Raw genomic sequence first — 14,565 nt, forward strand, 5'->3', positions numbered from 1 at the left:
GAGAGTTCAGGCGCAGCCCCCCTATGCACACAGCCAGGAAGCCTGCATAGAGCAGAGGAACAGAATATGGAGCTGGCAAGAAACAGAAACCACATCATGGCCTGGAAAAGTGGGTAAGATAGTGTGAGAGATGAGAGGCCATGCCGTGATGCCAGCAGAGTTGTTACAATGCCATTGGGTTATACCGAAGAAGGGAGGTTGCGGACGGTCGCGCCGGGAAACAGTTGAAGTGTACCTTTTGATAAAAATTGCAAACCTCTCCATTCTTTGTAGGTGGGAAATTTTGCAAAATCATATATCACTTCTTTTCTCCACTGTTTAGCACTAGCGATCAGACGATTAAAGCTCTGTCTAAAAAAGAAAGCTATTAAAACAATAAAAAAAAGTTTTTAAAACTATTAAAAAAAAAATAAAAATAATAATTTTAAAATGAAAGTTCAAATAACCCCCCCCCCTTTTTTGCCCCATTCAAAGTAAAGCAATAAAAAAAAAAATCAGAAATTCGCATATTTGGTATCGCTGCTTTAAGAAACATCATCTATCAAAATATAAAAAGAATCCGATCAGTCAACGGCGTAACAAAAGATCAAAACGACAAATTTTTTGTCGCTGCAACACTGCAAAAAAATGCAATAACAGGCGATCAAGACATCGTATCTACACTAAATGATATCAATAAAAAGCTTGGTGCGCAAAAAATAAGCAATGCCTTAGCCTTAGATCCCGAAAAATGGAGATGCTACAGGTCTCGGAAAATGGCGCCATTTTCTTTTATATTTTTTTATTTTTTATTTTTTTTTTTACAAACTTTGGATTTTTTTCACCACTTAACTAAAAAAATAACCTATACATGTTTGGTATCTGTGAAGTTGTAATGACCTAGAGAATCATAACAGGAGGTCAGTTTTAGCATTTAATGAACATGATTAAAGAGAACCTGTCACCCCCAAAATCGAAGCTGAGCTAAGCCCACCAGCATCAGGGGCTTATCTACAGCATTCTGTAATGCTGTAGATAAGCCCCCGATGTATCCTGAAAGATGAGAAAAAGAGGTTAGATTATACTCACCTGGGGGGGGCGGTCCGGTCCGATAAGCATCGCGGTCCGGTCCGGGGCCTCCTATCTTTATAGGATGACGTCCTCTTCTTGTCTTCACGCTACGGCTCAGGCGCAGGCGTACTTTGTCTGCCCTGTTGAGGACAGAGTAAAGTACTGCAGTGCGCAGGTGCCGGGAAAGGTCAGAGAGACCCTGCGCACTGTAGTACTTTGCTCTGTCCTCAACAGGACAGACAAAGTACGCCTGCGCCAGAGCCGCAGCCTGAAGACAAGAAGAGGACGTCATCGTAAGAAGGGAGGCCCCGGACCGCGACGCTCATTGGACCGGACCGACCCCCCCAGGTGAGTATAATCTAACCTCTTTTTCTCATTTTTCAGGATACATCGGGGGCTTATCTACAGCATTCCTGAATGCTGTAGATAAGCCCCTGATGCCGGTGGGCTTAGCTCATGTACGATTTTGGGGGTGACAGGTTCCCTTTAAAAAAAAAAGCCCCCAAAAAACTGTTGTGTACTTTTTTTTGCAATTTCACCACACTTGGCATTATTCTTTCCGATATACCATATGGTAAAATCAGTGGTGTCGATGAAAAGTAAAACTTGTCCTGCAAAAAACAAGCCCTCACATGGCCGTAGTGACAGAAAAATAAAAAAGTTACGGCTCTGGTAAGAAGGGGAGCAAAAAGCGAAAATGCAAAAATGAAAAATCCCAAGGTCATGTAGGTATTAAGGACTCTGTCAGAAATGTCCTCTCTTCCCATTAAATACTGGCACAGTCCCCTGTAAAAGTAAAACATGCAGAACCGGTACCCACATATTACCAACAAACGCAGTCTGCATACCCAATGCAAATCGGGACTATAAAATCATGGATATCTTATGTACGTCCTCCAATGTGGTGCACATGACAGTCTACGAGGTGCCCTCTGTAAGTGCTTATACTGGGGAAAATAAACAAAAACTAGAAATGATGGTGAATCTACACAGATAAAATAAGCAATGAGTCAATCACGCCTGTGTGAAATAATTTCTTTGGACCGGAACACAGTATGACAGATTTAAGAATCTTAATACTGAAAATTCTTTTTAGGAACAGAGTGAAAAATCGAAAAATCTGTGAATTCAAGCTGATAAGGATGTTCAAGCGTTAGTCAAAAGGCTAAAGGGGCATTTGCACTGCAAGATAATCGTGAACAAGCATTTCACTATTTTCTTGCCATGTGAACGGACTGCCAATCACCTGCTGAACAAGTAAAATTTTAATTTATTGGATGAAATGATCTTTTATGCAGAATAAAAAATTATAAATAAATAACAAAGACTGACTGGCACATCCAAGCTAGTGTGAAAAGTGGATACCAGGAGCAGCCACCTCCAGATACAATATACAAAAAAAGGTTGCACTCTATCGTGCTAAAGCATGTCAATGTGAAACATATGAAATATGAATAGCAATACGGCTTCTGAATATTAAGAAAAAATTGAGATGCTTTGTACGTAATTTGGCCAAATCATGCCTGCACATCAACCAACGTCAAGGTGGTCTCAAAAACTGATGGGTCCTTACTACGTATCAATGTGAATACCTCTCTTAGGCTGATGTCTGAATTGCTGGGTGAATCTGGACACCTCTCTCAATAAAGACTTCATTAATTACAGCAGGTTTCTACCTACCCATAAATGCAGGCTTTATGACATGACATGCTTTAGCACGATAGAGTGCATCCTTTTTTTGAATAAAAAATTCTAGTTCTAGACAGTGGATTGTCCTGTGCAATCAAGACTTGTACTGCAGAGAACAATGGCAGACTATGCACACTGTGCAATCGATTAGTCTGTAAATGGTCAGCTTGTATAAACAGGCATTCAAAAGTTTAGCTATGGTATTGTGCCACCAGTCAGTTTATGTAATTAACACCTGGATTTTAGGAATGTATCATCACATAGACACACCTCACTCCTTCAACAGACTGACTCCATATGACTAAACTCCCAAGTCCTCACCCTTTTCCAACTCTCAATTTGTTTCCAAGGCCTCAGTGGTATTGCTTATCTTCTGGAGGCATCATCCAATGCACAAATGTCCTTAAATATCTATTAAAGGGAATCTGTCAGTAGGTTGAACCCTCATAAGCCATCTACATGGGCATGTAGGTCATAGGAATATGAATGAATTGATATCTTGCTACCAGCGATTCAAAGTCTTATGCAGATCCTTATTCAGATCAGTGTCCGGCCCAAAACCTGGAGCAGGTCACTTAGGCTTCTTTCACACTTGCGTCAGTACGGGTCCGCCGCTAAGCGTCGGCGCGACGTACCGACGCACGTTGTGAAAATTATGCACGACGTGGGCAGCGGATGCAGTTTTTCAACGCATCCGCTGCCCATTCTAAAGTCCGGAGAGGAGGGGGCGGACTTCCGGCCACGCATGTGCGGTAGGAAATGGCTGACGCGACGTACGAAAAAGCGTTCCCTTAAACGTTTTTTCGTGCCGACGGTCCACCAAAACATGACGCAACCAGTGCACGATGGACGCGATGTGTGGCCATACGTTGCGATCCGTCGGCAATACAAGTCTATGAGCAAAAAAACGCATCCTGCGGGCACATTTGCAGGATCCGTTTTTTGCCCAAAACGACGGATTCCAAAAAACGCTAGTGTGAAAGTAGCCTTACATACTGTATATGAAAAATGTGGATATCTTGGGAATAAGACATCAGATCACAGATATCAAGATATCATTTTATTCAGCTTCCTATTACCTACATGCCCACGTAGACGGCTTATGAGGGTTCATCCTTCCAATAAATTCAGTATTTCATTTGTAAACTTACCTTTTCTTTACCAGATGAAGGAGACTGTGTGCTTTGAATACTTGCAGATATAATTTTTGTGGTTAATTAATAAAGGTTTCGCTTCTAAAATTAAATTTGGGATTTTTTGACACACAAGAATTTACATATAGTAAAAGCCAGTTCCGGAATTAACATCTACAGGTGATTTCTCACATTAGATTTTCTCTTTCATAACCAAAATCCATTCTTGGTGCATAAGTATAGGTGGAAATATTAGATTTCTTGAGGCCCCACTTGCAATGTGAAGGAGAGATCATGTCACCTTTCCTTGCAACTGTCAAGAAGCCTAGATCTGGTATGTTGACTTCTTATATAACTCTACGGAAGCTACAGAAAAAGTCAAGTGAGTGTTCCAACATTTAGTACCTCCCCTGTAGCTATTGAAAAAATGCATACCTCTGTACTGCCTGCGGTATCAAAGTGCTGATAAAACACTGAAAGAAATCACATGTTGCAAAATTAACATGACATGCAAGGAAAAAAGACTTTTGAAATCTCATTCATTTTGCCGTTAGTGTAAAAATGCCATGTGTGAACATACTGTAATTATTTAATTTCTATAATTTTGAGGGTGGTATTTAAAGTGTTCCCTCCTCCCCTCCAGGTGATTGTGGGCCACCTCCAGTTATACCACACACTCGGCCAGTTGCAGAGACATCTGGAGTACCTGGTGATACTGTTGTCTACGTGTGTGATCGGAACAATGGGTACTATGACATTCCAGACCAAGAAAAAACCATTACCTGCAAGGATGACAACACATGGTCATCAGTCCCTGAATTCTGTGCAAGTGAGTGTGCTTTTACTTACACACATTATGTAAGGTTACTATTTATCTTCTACATGGTAGACGGTAAGAAACTTTATCTAATGGGTTTTTCCTTGAATTATATTAAAGATGCCAACTGAAATTTGATTAAAAAAAATATTATACCTTGGCCCAATTACAACTCGTTAGGCATAGCTCCCAACCGTCCCGAATTCAGGGGGACTGACCCGATTTGAGAGGTCAGTCCCATTGCATCGTCACATCAGGGCTTTGTCCCAGACCTCCAATACTCCTATGTGTGCTATGTCTCCTCTCAGGATCTTCTCTTCATGACTCTGTAGCTCCTCCTAGTCGGGGGAAGGGGCCAGCATCTCTGCTCTGCTTAGGCCTCTTTCACACTAGCGTCGTGCACTGCACGTCGCTATGCGTCGTTTGGTTGAAAAAACGCATCCTGCAAAAGTGCTTGCAGGATGCGTTTTTCACCATTGATTTGCATTAGCGTTGCATTGCGACGCTTTGCCACACGTCGCAACCGTCGTGCGACGGTTGCGCCGTGTTGTGGCGGACCGTCGGCTGCAAAAAAACGTTGCATGTAATGTTTTTTGCTGCCGACGGACCGCCATTTCCGACCGCGCATGCGCGGGCCCGAGTACGACGCTAGTGTGAAAGTAGCCTTACACTTACATAAATAAACAATTCTCTTGTGTTGTGAGCTGGCCTTCCCAGGACTCAAACCTACAACCTCTATCACTGCAGGCAGTAGCTAAAGCTATGAGCCACAACCTGCACTGAGAAAGAAAAGAGACTTTTCTATACTTGAAGCTACATTGCAGGCAGTGAAGCACAGATGGATTATAATAGTACATAGAGATGCATCTGTTCACAGAAGTTTATTTGTATGTACCTGTTTTCTAGATGTGAAGTAAAAGTCAGATTTTTTTTGTTCCCACAAAACAAAAAATAATAATAAACAATGACATTTTCTCATGTATCTCCCTGGGAATCAAACTCACAACCTACATCATTGCAGGCATTAGCTTTAATCAGAATTTTTATACTTGAAGCTGCAGTGCAGACTGTGAGCCCAAAGGCAGGTGATAATGAAGAAACATAGAAATATACGGTTATATACAAATGTTTTTCTGTGTACCTGTGTTCTACAGGGAAAATTAGATTTTTTTTCTTCCTATAAAATTACTCAAAAATTATCTATCTATCTATCTATCTATCTATACACACTGTGTTCCAAATTATTATGCACAAAGAGTTTAGGAGTGATAAGGTTAAAATTTTTTTGTTTGTCATTTAAACTCATTGATGGTGATGTGTGTCAGGGCTCTTTATATCACTGAAAGCAATTGAAGATACCTGTGCAAATTAGTTTGGCGGGTGTGTCTAAATAAAGGCAAGACTACTTAAGAAGGCTGTTCCACATTATTAAGCAGCCTACATTTTTTGCCAAAATGGGAAAGAACAAGGATGTGTCGGGCTGCTGAGAAGCAACAAATTGTGGAGTATTTAGGTCAAGGCATGACTACAATCAACATTGCCAAGACACTTCATCGTGATCATCGCACAATCAAGAAGTACAGTTATATGAAAAAGTTTGGGCACCCCTATTAATCTTAAGCTTAATGTTTTATAAAAATTGTTTTTTTTGCAACAGCTATTTCAGTGTCATATATCTAAGTCTACGTTCACATTTGCAGTCTGCGCCGCAGCGTCGCCGCATGCGTCATGCGCCCCTATATTTAACATGGGGGCGCATGGACATGCGTCGCACTTGCGTTTTGCGCCGCATGCGTCCCTGCGGCGCCCGCGTCCGGGCGCAGAGGACGCAGCAAGTTGCATTTTTGCTGCGTCCAAAATCAATAAAAAAAAGGACGCATGCGGCGCAAAACGCAGCGTTGTGCATGCGTTTTGCTGCGTTTTTGTTTGCGTTGTGCGTTGCGGCGCCGACGCTGCGGCGCACAACGCAAATGTGAACGTAGCCTAATAACTGTTGGACACAGTAATGTTTCTGCCTTGAAATGAGGTTTATTGTACTAACAGAAAATGTGCAATCTGCATTCAAACAAAATTTGACAGGTGCATAAGTATGGGCACCCTTATCATTTTCTTATTTTAAATACTCCTACCTACTTTTTACTGACTTACTAAAGCACTTTTTTTGGTTTTGTAACCTCATTGAGCTTTGAACTTCATAGCCAGGTGTATGCAATCATGAGAAAAGCTACTTAAAGTGGCCACTTGCAAGTTGTTCTCCTGTTTGAATCTGCTCTGAAGAGTGGCATCATGGGCTCCTCAAAACAACTGTCAAATGATCTGAAAACATTATTCAACATAGTTGTTCAGGGGAAGGATACAAAAAGCTGTCTCAGAGATTTAACCTGTCAATTTCCACTGTGAGGAACATAGTAAGGAAATGGAAGAACACAGGTACAGTTCTTGTTAAGGCCAGAAGTGGCAGGCCAAGAAAAACATCAGAAAGGCAGAGAAGAAGAATGGTGAGATCAGTCAAGGACAATCCTCAGACCACCTCTAGATAGCTGCTGCATCAACTTACTGCAGATGGTGTCACTGTGCATCGGTCAACTATACAACGCACTTTGCACAAGGAGAAGCTGTATGGGAGATTGATGCGAAAGAAGCCGTTTCTGCAAGCATGCGACAAACAGTCTGCTGAGGTATGCAAAAGCACATTTGGAGAAGCCAATTTCTTTTTGGAAGAAGGTCCTGTGGACTGATGAAACCAAGATTGAGGAGTTTGGTCATACAAAAAGGCGTTATGCATGGCGGCAAAAAAACACAGCATTCCAAGAAAAACACTTGCTACCCACAGTGAAATTTGGTGGAGGTTCCATCATGCTTTGGGGTTGTGTGGCTAATGCTGGCACCAGGAATCTTGTTAAAGTTGAGGGATGCATGGATTCCTCTCAGTATCAGCAGATTCTTGACAATAACGTTCATGAATCAGTGACAAAGTTGAAGTTATGCAGGGGATGCATCTTTCAGCAAGACAATGATCCAAAACACCGCTCCAAATCTACTCAGGCATTCATGCAGAGGAACAATTACACTGTTCTGGAATGGCCATCCCAGTCCCCAGACCTGAATATCATTGAACATCTGTGGGATCATTTGAAGAGGGCTGTCCATGCTCGGCGACCATCAAACTTAACTGAACTGGAATTGTTTTGTAAAGAGGAATAGTCAAAAAATACCTTCAGCCAGGATCCAGGAACTCATTAAAAGCTACAGGAAGCAACTAGAGGCTGTTAATTTTTGCAAAAGGAGGATCTACTTTGTCACTTTTCTGGTAAGGTGCCCATACTTATGCACCTGTCAAATTTTGTTTGAATGCAGATTGCACATTTTCTGTTAGTTCATTAAACCTCATTTCAAGGCAGAAACATTACTGTGTCCAACAGTTATTAGATATATGAAACTGAAATAGCTGTTGCAAAAAAAAACAATTTTTATAAAAACATTAAGATTAAGATTAATAGGGGTGCCCAAACTTTTTCATATAACTGTATGTAGCAGATTCCCAGCACACACGTGCGCGTGCTGATAAGGAAAAATTGAAGCCTCTTTCCAACAGGCAATTGCTTAAGGTTAAAAGAGCAGCTGCAAAAATGCCTTGTCTTAGCAGCAGACAAGTTTTTGAAGCTGCTGGTGCCTCCAACGTCCCCAGAACAACAAGATGCAGGGTCCTTCAGAGGTTTGCAGCTGTGCATAAGCCATCCTGTCGACCACCTCTATCCACTGCACACAAGCAGAAACTGGTCCAGTGGGCCAAACGATACATGAAGACTGACTTCAAAATGGTTTTGTTCACCGATGAGTGCTGTGCAACGCTCGATGGTCCAGATGGATGGAGTGGAGGATGGCTGGTTGATGGACACCCCATGAAAACACGGCTAAGGCGCCAACAAGGAGGAGGTGGAGTAATGTTTTGGGCTGGAATCATGGGGAGAGATTGTCGGCCCCTTTATGATCCCTGAAGGGGTAAAGATGAACTCCATAATCTATGTGGAGTTTCTAAAACAACACTTCCTGCCATGGTTCAAGAGGAAGAACCGTGCTTTCCGCAGCAAGATCATTTTCATGCATGATAATGCACCGTCTCATGCTGCGAAAAACACATCTGCATCTCTGGCTGCTATGGGCATAACAGAGGACAAACTTATGGTGTGGCCACCATCTTCCCCTGACCTCAACCCCATTGAGAACCTCAGGAGCATCATCAAAAGGAGTGTCTATGATGGCGGGAGGCAGTTCACATCTAAGCAACAGCTCTGGGAGGGTATTCTGTCCACATGCAAAACAATTGAAGCAGAAACCATCCAAAAACTGACAAATTCAATGGACGAGAGAGTTCAGAAGCTTCTTTCGAACAAGGGGTCCTATGTGCAAATGTAACATCACCTATAATAAAGTTGTCACTTGAAAACTGTTAGATTTCATTTTGTAATAAGCTGATAATGCTTATAACTTCACAATTGACCATTTTTTTGGTTCAAAATTAAAAAAAAAAAAAAGGTTGAAAACTCAGCTGTGCATAATAATTTGGAACATGCATTTTGAGTGTTTATTTTTTTTTTTTTAAAGATACTGTTTTCATAGGCAGTTTGTTCCAAAACATTGCAATTATACTATAATAGCAGATGACTGGAAAATAACAATGACTGCAATTCAGATAGGTAGTTTAGAGAAAATATGAGGAAATATTATTTGCATAATAATTTGGAACACAGTGTGTGTGTATGTATATATGTATGTATATGTATATATATATATATATATATATATATGTGTATGTATGTGTGTATATATATATATATATATATATATATATATATATATATATATATATATATATATATATGTATGTATGTGTATATATGTATATATATATATATATATATATATATATATATATATATATATATATATATATATATATATATATATATACATATACATATACATATATATATATATATATATATATATATATATATATATATATATATATATATATATATATATATATATTTTCGTATATACTCGAGTATAAGCCGAGATTTTCAGCCCACTTTTTTGGGCTGAAAGTCCCCCTCTCGGCTTATACTCGAGTCATAGCCAGAGGTCGGCAGGGGAGGGGGAGTGGGGGCTGTCTAAAAATACTCACCTAGTCCAGGCGCGGTCCCTGCAGGTCCCTGGCTTCCCCGGCGCCGGCAGCAGCAGCTTCAGCTTCTTCCTGTACTGAGCGGTCACATGGTACCGCTCATTACAGTAAATGAATATGCGGCTCCACCTCCCATAGGGGTGGAGCCGCATATTCATTACTGTATTGAGCGGTAACAGTGACTGCTCAGTACAGTTAGAAGCTGCGGCGTCGGGTAAGCAGGGACTGCACAGCGCCAGGACCAGGTGAGTATACGGGGAGGGGAGCGCAGCGCTGCGCGATAGTCACCTTTCCTCGTTCCGGGCGCCGCTCTGTCTTCAGCAGTGACGCTCAGGTCAGAGGGCGCGGTGACGTAGTTAGTGTGCGCCCTCTGCTGAACGTCGGTGCTGAACATGGAGTGGTGCCGGAACGAGGTGCGGGTGACTATTGAAAGTGCCGGGGGCCTGAGCGACGGAGAGGTGAGTATGTGATTTTTTTTCTTTTTATCGCAGCAAATGGGGCAAATATCTGTATGGGGCATCTATGGGGCCATAACGTTTGTGCAGCGCTATATGGGGCCATAACATTTGTGCAGCACTATATGGGGCCATAATGTTTCTGCAGCACTATATGGGGGCCATAACGTTTGTGCAGCACTATATGGGGCAAGTGTCTGTATGGGGCCATAATTAACGTTTGTAGGGCACTACAGTATATGGGGCAAGTGTCTGTATGGAGCATCTTATAGGACCATAATCAAGGTTTGTGCAGCACTATATGGGGCAAATTTCTTTATAGAGCATCTTATGGGGCTATAATAAGCATTTGTGCAGCATTATGTTGGGCAAATGTGTCTATGGAGCATCTTATGGGGCCTTTATTAACCTTTATGCAGGATTATATGGGGCATATTTTAATATGGAACATCTTATGGGGCCATCATAAACTGCATGGAGCATTATATGGGGCTCCTGATTCAATATGGATATTCAAAAACACTTAACCTACTGATGTCTCAATTAATTTTACTTTTATTGGGATCTATTTTTACTTTTGACATTTACTGGTAGCTGCTGCATTTTCCACCCTAGGCTTATACTCGAGTCATTAAGTTTTCCCAGTTTTTTGTGGCAAAATTAGGGGGGTTGGCTTATACTCGGGTCGGCTTATACTCGAGTATATACGGTATATATATATTGTTTAATGCTCTTAAAAAAAAAAACAAAAAAAAAACACCTCCATAAATCAGCAAATAGCATGGACATATGTGGTGTCCCTGGAATTGTAACAACCCACACAAGACCACATTCAGATTATTAACCTTTTTCTGACATCCGACATACTATCCCATCCATGTGGGTTGGGCCCGTATGACCATGGACGGGATAGTACGTTGAGGCCGATCGCCGCGCACACGGGTGATGTGTGGCTGATCGGGGTGATGTGTAGCTGATCGGGGCCACGTGTCAGCTGATTCCCACAGCAGCGTTCCGGCGGCATAGATAAGCATCGCGCATGGAGGTGTGATCGCGTTGTTCTGAGGGTCTCCCTGCCTGCAGACCCCCAGATCCAAGATGGCCGCGGGGTCTTTCTGGTTCCTGCAGGGAGGTAGCTTGTCAGTGCGTGCTGAGAGCAGGCACTGGCAAGCCTCCTTCAGTGCCTGTCAGATCGCTGATCTCACACAGTGATCTGACTTTATACAGTTATGTCCCACCCTGGGACAATGTAAAAACGTAAAACAAAAAATATTATACTGTGTAAAAAAATTTTTTTTTCAAATTCTTAAAGAAAAAAAAAGTTCCAATAAATACATTTCTTTATGTAAATAAAAAACAAACAAACAATAAAAGTACACATATTTAGTATCACCGCGTCTTTAATGACCCGACCTATAAAACTGTCCCACTAGTTAACCCCTTCAGTGAACACCGTAAAAAAATGAATAAAAAAACGAGGCAAAAGACAATGCTTTATCATCATACTGCCGAACAATATGTATAATAACACGCGATCAAAAAGACTGATATAAATAATCGTAGTACCGCTGAAAACTTCATCTTGTCCCGCAAAATCTTGTCACTTTGTCATCAGCGAAAAAATAAAGTTATAGCCCCCCAGAATAAAGCGATGCAAAAATAATTATTGTATAAAAGCGCCAAAACATAAAAAAAATGATATAAATGAGGTATCGCTGTAATCGTACTGACCCGAAGAATAAAACTGCTTTATCAAACGCCCCACCCAAAAGAAATTCATGAATTAATGGTACCAATAAAAAAGTCAACTCGTCCCGCAAAAAACAAGACTTCACATGACTCTGTGGGCCAAAATATGGAAACATTATAGCTCTCAAAATGTGGTGATGCAAAAACTATTTTTTGCACTAAAAAGCGTCTTTTACACTGTGTGCAGTATTATTCGGCAAGTTGAATTTTGATCACATGATACTTTTTATACATGTTGTCCTATTCCAAGCTGTTCAGGCTTGAGAGCCAACTACCAGTTATGTAAATCAGGTGATGTGCATCTCTGTAATGAGGAGGGGTGTTGTCTAATGACATCAAAACCCTATATAAGGTGTGCTTAATTATTAGGCAACTTCCTTTCCTTTGGCAAAATGGGTCAGAAGAGAGATTTGACGGGCTCTGAAAAGTCCAAAATTGTGAGATGTCTTGCAGAGGGATGCAGCAGTCTTGAAATTGCCAAACTTTAGATGCGTGATCACCGAACAATCAAGCGTTTCATGGCAAATGGCCAACAGGGTCGCAAGAAGCGTGTTGGGCAAAAAAGGCGCAAAATAACTGCCCATGAATTGAGGAAAATCAAGCGTGAAGCTGCCAAGATGCCATTTGCCACCAGTTTTGCCATATTTCAGAGCTGCAACGTTACTGGAGTAACAAAAAGCACAAGGTGTGCGATACTCAGGGACATGGCCAAGGTAAGGAAGGCTGAAAAACGACCACCTTTGAACAAGAAACATAAGATAAAATGTCAAGACTGGGCCAAGAAATATCTTAAGACTGACTTTTCAAAGGTTTTATGGACTGATGAAATGAGAGTGACTCTTGATGGGCCAGATGGATGGGCAAGAGGCTGGATCAGTAAAGGGCAGAGAGCTCCACTCAGACTCAGACGCCAGCAAGGTGGAGGTGGGGTCCTGTATGGGCTGGTATAATAAAAAATGAACTTGTGGGACCTTTTCGGGTTGAGGATGGCGTGAAGCTCAACTCCCAGACCTACTGCCAGTTTCTGGAAGACAACTTCTTCAAGCAGTGGTACAGGAAGAAGTCGGTATCGGTCAAGAAAAACATGATTTTCATGCAGGACAATGCTCCATCACATGCCTCCAACTACTCCACAGCGTGGCTGGCCAGTAAAGGTCTCAAAGAAGAGAAAATAATGACATGGCCCCCTTGTTCACCTGATCTGAACCCCATAGAGAACCTGTGGTCCCTCATAAAATGTGAGATCTACAGGGAGGGAAAACAGTCCACCTCTCGGAACAGTGTCTGGGAGGCTGTGGTGGCTGCTGCACGCAATGTTGTTCGTAAACAGATCAAGCAACTGACAGAATCTATGGATGGAAGGCTGTTGAGTGTCATCATAAAGAAAGGTGGCTATATTGGTCACTAATTTTTTGGGGTTTTGTTTTTGCATGTCAGAAATGTTTATTTCTAAATTTTGTGCAGTTATATTGGTTTACCTGGTGAAAATAAACAAGTGAGATGGGATTATAGTTGTTTTTTTTATTAAGTTGCCTAATAATTCTGCCCAGTAATAGTTACCTGCACAAACAGATATCCTCCTAAGATAGCCAAATCTAAAAAAAAACCATTCCCAACTTCCAAAAATATTAAGCTTTGATATTTGAGTCTTTTGGGTTGACTGAGAACATAGTTGATGATTAATAATAAAAATCATCCTCTAAAATACAACTTTATTATTATTATTATTATTTATTTATATAGCACCATTAATTCCATGGTGCTGTACATGAGAAAGGGGGTTACATACAGAGTTATAGATATCATTTACAGTAAACAGGTTTACAGTGACACACTGGTACAGAGGGGAAAGGACCCTGTCCTTGCGGACTTACATTCTATGGGATAGTGGGGAAGAGACAGAATGTAGGGGTGAGGCGGCGGCGGCTCTGGCGGTGGTGAGGTGGCGGCTCGGTTACTGTAGGCTTTCCTGAAGAGATGGGTTTTCAGGTTCCGTCTGAAGGATCCGAGGGTGGTGGATAATCGGACGTGTTGAGGCATGGAATTCCAGAGAATGGGGGATATTCGGGAGAAATCAGCAGATAGAAGAGGGATAGATGCACAGGGGATTCAGAGGGTGCAGTGGCTAGTTCAGATTAGGAGACAGTTCCCACAACTTGCCTTATAATTCTGCACACGGTGTAGTGTGTGACAGCTGCCAAACATAGAAACCTGCTATAAATAGTAAATCAAACCCCCCTTTTATCACCCTTAGTTAGGGGAAAAATAATAAAATGAAAAAAATGTGTTTATTTCCATTTTCACCTTAGGGTTAGAGTTAGGGCTAAAGTTAGGGTTGGGGCTAGAGATGGGGTTAGGGTTTGGATTATGTTTACGGTTGGGGTTAAGGTTGGGATTAGGGTGGGTACTGGTGTGTCAGCGTTAGGGGTGTGGTTATGATTGGGATTAGGGTTAGGGGTGTGTTTAGGGATGGGGTTAGGGGTGTGT

General features: G+C 41.6%; 1 protein-coding gene across 4 annotated transcripts in view; it reads left to right on the forward strand.

Annotated features, from left to right (window-relative positions):
- LOC143815682 (complement decay-accelerating factor-like) overlaps positions 1 to 14,565 on the forward strand; it is a 166,914-nt gene that overhangs the window by 28,433 nt on the left and 123,916 nt on the right. For all 4 annotated transcript variants that reach the window (XR_013223779.1, XM_077295193.1, XM_077295194.1 and 1 more), the window contains exon 3: positions 4,516 to 4,701. Coding sequence is in view for 3 of the 4 variants with exons in the window: in XM_077295193.1 (XP_077151308.1) it covers positions 4,516 to 4,701 (186 nt within the window). In the remaining variant the exon portion in view is untranslated. The remainder of the gene's footprint in view (positions 1 to 4,515; positions 4,702 to 14,565) is intronic.

Source organism: Ranitomeya variabilis, chromosome 3 (genome assembly GCF_051348905.1).
Source record: "Ranitomeya variabilis isolate aRanVar5 chromosome 3, aRanVar5.hap1, whole genome shotgun sequence".
In the NCBI taxonomy this organism is placed as follows: Eukaryota; Metazoa; Chordata; class Amphibia; order Anura; family Dendrobatidae; genus Ranitomeya; species Ranitomeya variabilis.